We start from the raw sequence: 8,749 nt of genomic DNA on the forward strand, positions 1-8,749 counted from the left end.
TGCTGTGTAATCAAACAGGTGAACCTAAAAATGTAACATATGACTGGAAATATACTTCAGTTAGATTTTAATCATAGGATTTTCTAGGGGTGCCAATAATTGTGGCACATGTGTTTTGGAGAAAAAGATGTATTTAAAGTCAACATTTTTCTTTGTTTCAATCATTTTACTTCAGGGCACTGTATCTATGTGTCTTGTTCATGTAACCAAGCAAACACAAACATTATATTTATAGAGTCAACACACTTTTTTATTAATATGTAATGTTGAAACGTAATGCAGTGGGTGTTTTACAGTGGGCTTCACTGAGGAAAGAGTAGAAATCCACTGAAAATGATGCGATTATGCGAATCATCCCGAACGCCGTAGTTGGAGGGCAGAACGATGTAGACAACATCTCCCTTCTCCAGCTGAAGAACCATTGCGTTAGACGCAGAGACCACGCCAGATCGATCAATGTAATCTGAAAGCCTCATCTTTCGCTGGTTGTTGTGATATAATACAACAGAGGTATAAGTTGATCTGCGGCTCTCCCACATGTTGAACCTGAAGTAGTAGACTCCTCTGACGGGGGCTGTGAAGATACCTGCATCAGAGGAGAAGATGAGTGAGGGGAGATTGTTTCTGGTGCTTCAGCAGGACTTAAGGATGGATTTTTAAATAAGGAGCATGTAGGAGCTCTTGACTTGGTTCTACTTTCTACCATGATCCATTGTAGGATTACTAAGATATGTTTTCATTAAGAACGTGTGTGTAGTAGGCCTACCTGTAGTTGGGCTGTAGGCCTGGCCGATATTGGTGAAGACTTTACTGAACTTCAGTGTGATATCAGTCTTGAAGGGTCCGACTGATCCTGAATCAGTGAGACCGGCTGAGAACGCCACCTGAGGACGGTCTGTGAGAAAGAGGAGGATGCTCACAGAGCGATGAGAACTCATTAACAAACTGTCTATTAAAACAAAAAAAGAGTGGTTTGGATTCTGATAGCCAGCAGAGATTGATATTTAATATTCTCCTCAGGATACCAGTTCCTTTCTTTAAAACATTTTGACTCTTCATAATCTGTTTCTTACCTGCGTTCTCCCTCTGGAGCTCCTCCACCTCCTTTTCACTGGAGCTCATTCTGCCCTCTAGAGCTGAACAAATGAAAACGTTTAAAAAATATGGTCAATATTGATTTTCAGTTTTTGTCACTTTTACACATCACACATTTTTATGAAAACAACAACAACCTTGTTTGTCATTTCTTCCATCTTTCTTGTAACATATTATATTATAACATTAAAATACAGCAATATTGACATGAAATGTACATATACCCGTATAAATAAAATACAAATATGACAAGTGGAAACCCGTGCAGATATAAGAGGTATCTTTGTGTGCAATGTGCAACATTTGGAGCGCTGTGCAGGACTAACGGTATTGAAAGGAACAACATATTGTTTGCATTGTGTGGAGTAATGTAATGCATAGAGTCGATGCTGAGGGTCAGTGGGGGTCCCGGGCCTTGGTAATGAGGCAGGGGAGGGGATCCTACCTGTGCTCCTCTTCTCATTTGCTGTTGCTCTATCCAGGAGATCAGCAATACAAAAAGCAGCTCATTATCTGATCAAAACCGCACGTTATATCTTATCAGTATGTTCATCTGATTTTCTCTTTTCTCACTTTTGTGTTTTATTTTTTGTATTCTTCTTTGGTTACTTTGTACTCCTACCTGTGCTCTTCTTCTCCCTTGCTGTGACTCGAGCCAGAAGATCTGCAACAAAGAGGAAGAGCAGGTTAACAGCTGTTACCTCCATATATCTCATCAATATGTTGAATTTGTTTCTGTGAAATATATCTTTCACTTCTCTTTTCTCTCTTTTTCGTTATACACAAAAACATTCAATGTTTATTTTTTAATAATAGTTTCTGTTTCTTACCTGCGTTCTCTCTCTGGAGCTCCTCCACCTGCTTTTCACTGGAGCTCATCCTGGCCTCTAAAGCTGAACAAGTTTAAACATTGTAAAATATAAATGATGGTCAACATTTATCTTCAGTTTTTGTAATTTTTACATTCAAGAATGTTTCTACCATACTAACATGTTCATTTTCAAATGTTTGCTCGGCCGCTTTTTAAATATGGGAAAAATGTTCAGTTTTTATGAAAACACAACAAATCTTCTCAATGTTGTCTTTGATTACTTTGTACTCCTACCTGTGCTCTTATTCTCACTTGCTGTGACTCGAGCCAGGAGATCTGCAATGCAAAAAGCAGCTCATTATCTGACAAACAACCACACGTGATATCTTATCAGTATGTTCATCAGATTTTCTCTTTTCACCTCTCTTTAACACTTTTGTATTTTACACAAAAACATGTCTCTGTATCTTAATAGTTACAACATTTCCCTTTTTATGATGTTTCTGTAACTTACCTGCATTCGCTCTCTGGAGCTCAGCCCAGACGTCAGTGCTCATCTGGGTCTGACTGCTGCTCTGATCGAGGGCTGCTTTCACTCCTTGGATATCAAACTCCCCCTCTTTCATCCCTGTCCCCCCTCCATCCTCACCCTGAGCCCCCGTCCAGAGCAGACAGAGCAGCAACGCCAGAAAAACTGCAGCTCTCCTCATTCTGAAATATCGCTGTTCAGACAGAGAAGTGAGACACGTCTCACTCTGTTCCCGCCTTTATATCTACGTTAAACAGGTCACTGGCAAGGCCATGAGAATCCAGCAGATGGCTTTGATAACAAATGTGATATACATCCAAACGTCCTTGGACAACTTACTGATAGTAAAGGGCAAACAACAACTTGAATTCTGTTCCTTTAAAAAAAGTGTATTATTCCTGATTTTTCTATATCGCTCTTTTTTTTGTGATTAGACCTTGTTTTCCTCGACTTGTATTAAACTAAGCTACCCAAAATCATCCGATATTTAAAGGAAACCTCTATGTGTTTAACAGGTGTACATGGTGCTCATAGGGGAAGATGGTTTCTCACAAACAAGAGAACTACAGGATGCACTCTGTTCAGGAGGAACTCTCAAGACACCTTTATCATCAGGTGAAATCCCAAAACTCCACACAAAGTGAATACACAGCTGCGTTTTACATCAATCTCACATAATTATTGAGCTGCTTTGAACTGGTTTTGCTCATTTATAAAGAAGGTCTGTCTCTGACCCCACAGTGCAGCCGACAGCCTGGGCCCTGTGTGGGGGGTGCACATCTGGCACAACAACTCTGGACCCTCCCCGAGCTGGAACATCAAACACCTGGACGTGTCCGAGGTAAAGAGTGACATTACCACACACATCCTTTACCCCAGGGGTGTCCAAAGCTTTTTCACAGAGGGCCACATACAGAAGAATATACGAAGGGCTGGGCCACTCACTAGAGGAGAGGTATATCGCCTCATATGTTCAGTTATAAGTTGGAAACATCTATCAAATGTAGGTAAATTATTCTTGATACTTGAAAATGCTTTAAGAAACACAACAGCTCACAGCTCTCCAGAGGGTTTACTTTATTTTGTTAGCAGCTCATTCCCTAAAACAGAAGCTTCAGATTGCTTTTAATAAGAGGAAATATGAAGGGTCTATTTCAAGGTCGTTATTTACATTTGTTATTTGGCTTTTTTCTTATCAACTTAGATTTGTCAGAAAATCTTTTCAACTTTAATTGACTGAATTTATTTGAAAATGGTTCTTATTTACACACGAATACTGTGTTATATATTAGAACATGTATATTTAAGAAGTGCAATACAAGACAGGCAGAAGTTTCATTTGTTGGCCATATTTCTTTATACTTTTTTAATTAGCTGAGGGCCGATTCAAAACGGTCCGCGGGCCGCATTTGGCCCCCGGGCCATAGTTTGGACATCCCTGCTTTACCCCCTGTTTCCTTCATTTCAGAAATACAAATGAGTTTTTCTCGGTGAAGGTAGAATCGAAAAAAATTAGAAAATTCTCGACTTATTTCCTGTGGGTGAATTACGGCAGTATGTCACAACACTAAAACTATCAGTTTACAAACTCTTGCACAATTTAACTTATCCTGTAACTGCTTCACAAACACTTGCAATTTCTCCTCACTCTTTTAGACCGTTCTGCATGAACACTAATGACATTTTTGCAGGCGTGTTTGTGAAATATATACGACTGGATAAATGAGAGTTGGATTGTACTGCAAGTTTTGTGAGAGTTTTTTTTAAATCATTCAAGAATTTTCACTTTTTGTTGGATTCTTCATTTTTCATGGAGGCATTCCCTGGCTCCACCAACAATGCAATATAAATAGATATAAGGCATAAAACAATACAAATAAAATAGACTAAGTTGCAAATAATGCAGGAGTAGTTCAATAAATACAAGTAAAATATAATAAGATGAGCTAAATAGTCTAGTTGTCAGCGTATAGAGTCCTGTTGTTAACCCGGAAATGTACCCTAAAGTTAGAAATGTATTTGTATTGGACAGATTGCCTATTTATTTGAAAAGAATTGCCCACAGTAGAGGTAATCATTTCCATCTTGTGCTCTGTACATCCAATGGTGGCACCATTACTCATGGTAGTCAAAATCAGCTCAGAGAGAGTACACATATGGCCACTTTCTGGTTAAAACTGCCATCATTGATCCTGAAAATCCCCCCAAAACCACTCCAAATCGGCCACATCATTGTTTTACTTTTGTTTACATATGCTATAATGCCATTCATCTTAATTAACTCCATTTATGCTAATTGTGCAAAGTGCCCAACATATGCAAGTTAGCATCCGGCAGTTTCTATGTACTTGGGACCCCTACTATACATTACTATCATAACACTTTGGGGTACTCAACATTTCAGGGTTCACTAGAATGAAAAATGAAATGCTGTAATTTAAATACTGCTTATTGTAATAATAGATAAACATGTGAGATGCGAACAGATGGTATGAAGTTGTGAAGGCACAGAGCTCAGAGGTTCATCAGTCTTATGGCCTTTGGGATAAAATGGTAACACAGGATCAGTCATATGTCGTTCTCCGGGTAAAGTGTTGGGGATCTGCGTGTTTCTTAATGCAGAGGGCAGCTGAAGGGACGTGCGTGGCTCTTTGTGGCTCAGTGCTGGTTGGCTGTGAACCAAAGTGACGGGCGGGTGGAGAGGATTCTGGTAAAATGCACTCGTGGAATAGGCTTGTATGAGGTACAGAGTCCTCATACACATACACTCAGATACAAAAAACAAATATTAATATCTCCCCCCCTTGCAGACGCTGAGTCTCAAGCTATCAGACTATTTGGCCGATTACCACATCTGGATATCTTTGTACAGCTGCCCCAACGCGTTCACACACACTCAGAGACTGTGTGTGAGCCTGCTGCTTCTGCTGGGATATGCATGTGTCAGCACACTGATCATATCACACATGGATGATCAGGTTGGTTAATAAAACCTATACAGTTTAATATTTAGAGCCCCAAGAGTGTCCGAAACATTTTAACGCAGATCCGTTGTTTGCAGTTGCCCTTCCAGTTTGGCTGTGTAGAAGCAACAGCTGTTTCTGTGCGGACAGGACTTCTGAGTGTGTGTGGTGTTGCCAGCAGCAGCACACTATTTGGTGTCTGTTTGGCTCCAAATACCAAACAGATCATTGCAGCATCCCATGATCCCCTCTGTTTCAGCCCTGTTTCTAAAGTGCTGGACAAAACGTGTAAGTATCATCAACATTTGTTTGCCACAGATCTGATTTTCTGAAATAGTGCAAAAGCCAATTTGAAAAATCCCATTGACTTTTATTTGAGGGAACCATTGCGATGCTAACATGCTAACATCCAAGTTTGCTAACAAACAGACGTCATCCCTGCACCGCTCTATTACAAAAGGACCTATAAGGCTTGCTGTCCTCTGTCTATACCCTGTAATGATTCAATATAAACTATACCAGTCATTTGAATCGTACTAAGGGTGTGTTTTATTTCTAGTTACCTCTTAATAACAAATGTACTACCCCCTAAGTCCCTGTACTTCTTCCACTCTACCAACCAGTAGCAGTTATTTATAATTGGTACCCAATATGTACAAAACATTTACAAACTGTTATTTGAAATATGACTAATTCAATACGTTTGATATATCAAACCAAATAGCTTTAATGTTGGAGCATCATCCTTCAGACGCCTGGTGTACCACAACGATGTAAAACACATAGTGAGATTTATATTTAATGCTTCAAACACGATTATATTTAGTGAAATAGTGCAAAAATCAATTAAAATCAACTGATCTGTATATAATGTCAGTATTTTTTTAAGTGTGTCTAAGTAGAAACAAACACACAAATAATGCACTTATAATAAATAATTATATATTTTATGTTAATAAAGACAGAAAAGACATGTGTGCTTACAAAGAAGCATGTGACTTTGACTCAAAACAACATCAGGAACAATTAAAACAAATTAAATGTTTGCATTGTGTAACTGTAAAGACCTTAAAGCACAACATTTATTCTGCCTATAAAGTCATAAAGTGGGACAAATTAATTGCATTTGACTACGAAATCACATGTGACCTTAACGGAATCACATGTGACCTTAACGGAATCACATGTGACCTTAACGGAATCACATGTGACCTTAATGGAATGACATGTGACCTTAATGGAATCACATGTGACCTTAACGGAATCACATGTGACCTTAATGGAATGACATATTCACAGATGAGAGTACGCGATGACCTCATCACATGACATCACAGATGGCCTTCAAGTTGAGATTGCGAGAGCTCTGAAGTGCAGGCATTCTTCAGTTCTTCAGTTCAGAGCGGTGAGTGGTACACGTATTCAGTCAGAGCAAACTAACTTCACAGTTTTCCCGACAAAACACGTATTACGTACACACGTAGATTTCTATTCCTACGCACAACACAAGTCCACAGACAGCGCCATGGATAGAACACAGTCAGACCAGAGCAGCAAGGAGACATCCCACAGCCAGAACGATGAAAGTCTGCTGCAGTTTGACGCAGAGACCGTCAAACTGCTCGTGATGAGAGGAGATGAACTCTTTGAGTGTTTGACAGTCTGTGAGGAAAGATACGGCGCTCTGGAGGAAAGATACGGCGCTCTGGAGGAGGAGATGGAAGCTAAAGAGGCTCGACACAAGCAGCAGCTGGACGAGAACCTGGTGACCATAAACCTGCTGAAAAGAAGAGAGGAAGAACTCCTTCAGAGCCAGGAGAAGTCCACCAAGGACCTGGCTGAGAAACAACAGAGCTGGGAGAATGGAAAACAAGGCATGAAGTATGTAGTGGACGAGAAAAACTACCAGGCCGCTAGAAACCACACCTTGGAGACGGAAAAACGAAAGATGGAATGCAAAGTGAAAGGGGTGATGAAGCACAACAGTCAGCAGACCTTTAGAATCCACAGCTTGGAGAAGGAAGTCCAGAAGCTGGTGCTCCAGTTGGAAAAGCAGGGAGAAAACAACTCTGAAGACCAACAACCGATGGAGGCCAAACTAAAACAGGTGGAGAAGGAGAACGAGGATCTGGCAAAGAAGAACACAAGCTGGGAGACGGATGTCAAACAGCTGAAAGACCAGATGAGAGAGAAGGAGGAAAAGTTCTCCAAAGACCTGGCCGAGGAACAGCTGAGCTGGGAGAGTGAGAAACATCAGCTGGAGGGCGAGAGGAGAGAGATGGAGAAGACATTGAAACAGGTGGAGGAATCCAAGAAGAAGCTGGCTAAGGAGAACCGCAGCTTGGAGTTGGACGTCACACTGAATGTCTTGCTGGTGAAGCAGTTTGAGAAGGACATGGAGGTGCAGCAGGAAGAGTTCTCCAAACGACACCAGAGCTGGGAGACCAAGGCCAGTTCGATGGAGACCGAAATAAAAGAGGTCACTCAGGAGAAGGAAGACCTGGCTCAGACACTTCAGAGCCAGGCGACTGAATTCAAAGACATTCAGGCTCAGTTACATCAGGCAGAGGATGAGAACAACGTGAGCTGGGAGACAAGAGTCCATCAGCTTGAGAAGGAGATGAAGGAGCAGAAGGAGAAGTGCTCCAAAGACCTGAGCCAGAAACACCAGAGCTGGGAGACCACGGTTCATCTGATGGAGACTCAACTGAAGGAGGCGAAGGAGGAGAGGGACAACCTCGCTCAGACGCGACTGAGCTGGGAGACCAAAGAGAAGAAGATGGGGGAAGAGAAGACACTTCTGGAGGACCTGTGTCTTCACAGGAAGAATAAGAGCAGAGGATTCTTCGCTCGCAGGAGGGCGACTGAGGAAAGGGACGTCGTTTTGCAGAAAATGCTGCACAAGATGGAAGAGAGGAGATGAGAAAGAAAGCAAAGGGGGAGAAGGAGGAGAAGGAGGAGGCTGGACGTCAGTAGCTGTCTTTTCCTCTCCTCTCTCCCTCCTCCCTTTCTCTCACCTCCTTCCTCCTGCCTCACCCCCTCCTGCCTTCCCATTTTCATACTCAGGGTTTTCTCCTGGAGCTCAGGTTTTCCCACAATCTGTATAATGGATGTAAAAAAACTCACTTGAAGTCCCTCCCCCTTTAACTGTACCTACTTCCTGCTCCCTCACCATCTCTCTCCTGACTCCATCCTTTACCTCCTTCCTCAATACTTCGCCTCCCTTCACTCCAAACTCTCTCCTCAATTTCCCTCACCTCTTCCTTCCTACATCACCCTCTCTTCCACTTTTCATATTTAGTGTTTTTTAGTTGTATTTAGACTTGATTTTCAAATAAAATGTTAATTAAA

General features: G+C 41.4%; 2 protein-coding genes across 2 annotated transcripts; one reads left to right on the plus strand and one right to left on the minus strand.

Annotated features, from left to right (window-relative positions):
- Window positions 1-235: 235 nt before the first annotated feature.
- Window positions 236-2,079, minus strand: LOC117535554 (complement C1q-like protein 2). Its single transcript, XM_034200068.1, has 6 exons — window positions 2,031-2,079; window positions 1,908-1,988; window positions 1,718-1,759; window positions 1,074-1,136; window positions 767-895; window positions 236-586 (listed from the first exon to the last, which is right to left on the minus strand). Exons 1-6 carry the CDS (start codon window positions 2,077-2,079, stop codon window positions 303-305), a joined length of 648 nt encoding a protein of 215 aa, XP_034055959.1. The 3' UTR covers window positions 236-302.
- Window positions 2,080-4,506: 2,427 nt separating this feature from the next.
- LOC117535555 (IgA receptor-like) lies at window positions 4,507-8,321 on the plus strand. The gene is made up of 3 exons (XM_034200069.1): window positions 4,507-5,413; window positions 5,497-5,686; window positions 6,698-8,321. Exon 3 carries the CDS (start codon window positions 6,711-6,713, stop codon window positions 8,319-8,321), a length of 1,611 nt encoding a protein of 536 aa, XP_034055960.1. The 5' UTR covers window positions 4,507-5,413; window positions 5,497-5,686; window positions 6,698-6,710.
- The last annotated feature ends 428 nt before the right edge of the window (window positions 8,322-8,749 follow it).

This window comes from Gymnodraco acuticeps, unplaced genomic scaffold, assembly GCF_902827175.1.
Source record: "Gymnodraco acuticeps unplaced genomic scaffold, fGymAcu1.1, whole genome shotgun sequence".
NCBI classification, from domain to species: Eukaryota; Metazoa; Chordata; class Actinopteri; order Perciformes; family Bathydraconidae; genus Gymnodraco; species Gymnodraco acuticeps.

Bases quoted from the DNA above. Each gene is read 5' to 3' on its own strand.
- LOC117535554 (XM_034200068.1), bottom strand. From the start codon at position 2,079: ATGGTAGAAACATTCTTGAATGTAAAAATTACAAAAACTGAAGATAAA. The intron at 1,760-1,907 runs TATTAAAAAATA...TCTTTGTTGCAG, and splicing joins AGGTAAGAAACAGAAACTAT to ATCTTCTGGCTCGAGTCACA. The intron at 587-766 runs GTAGGCCTACTA...CCTCTGATGCAG, and splicing joins GGCCTACAGCCCAACTACAG to GTATCTTCACAGCCCCCGTC.
- LOC117535555 (XM_034200069.1), top strand. From the start codon at position 6,711: ATGACCTCATCACATGACATCACAGATGGCCTTCAAGTTGAGATTGCG.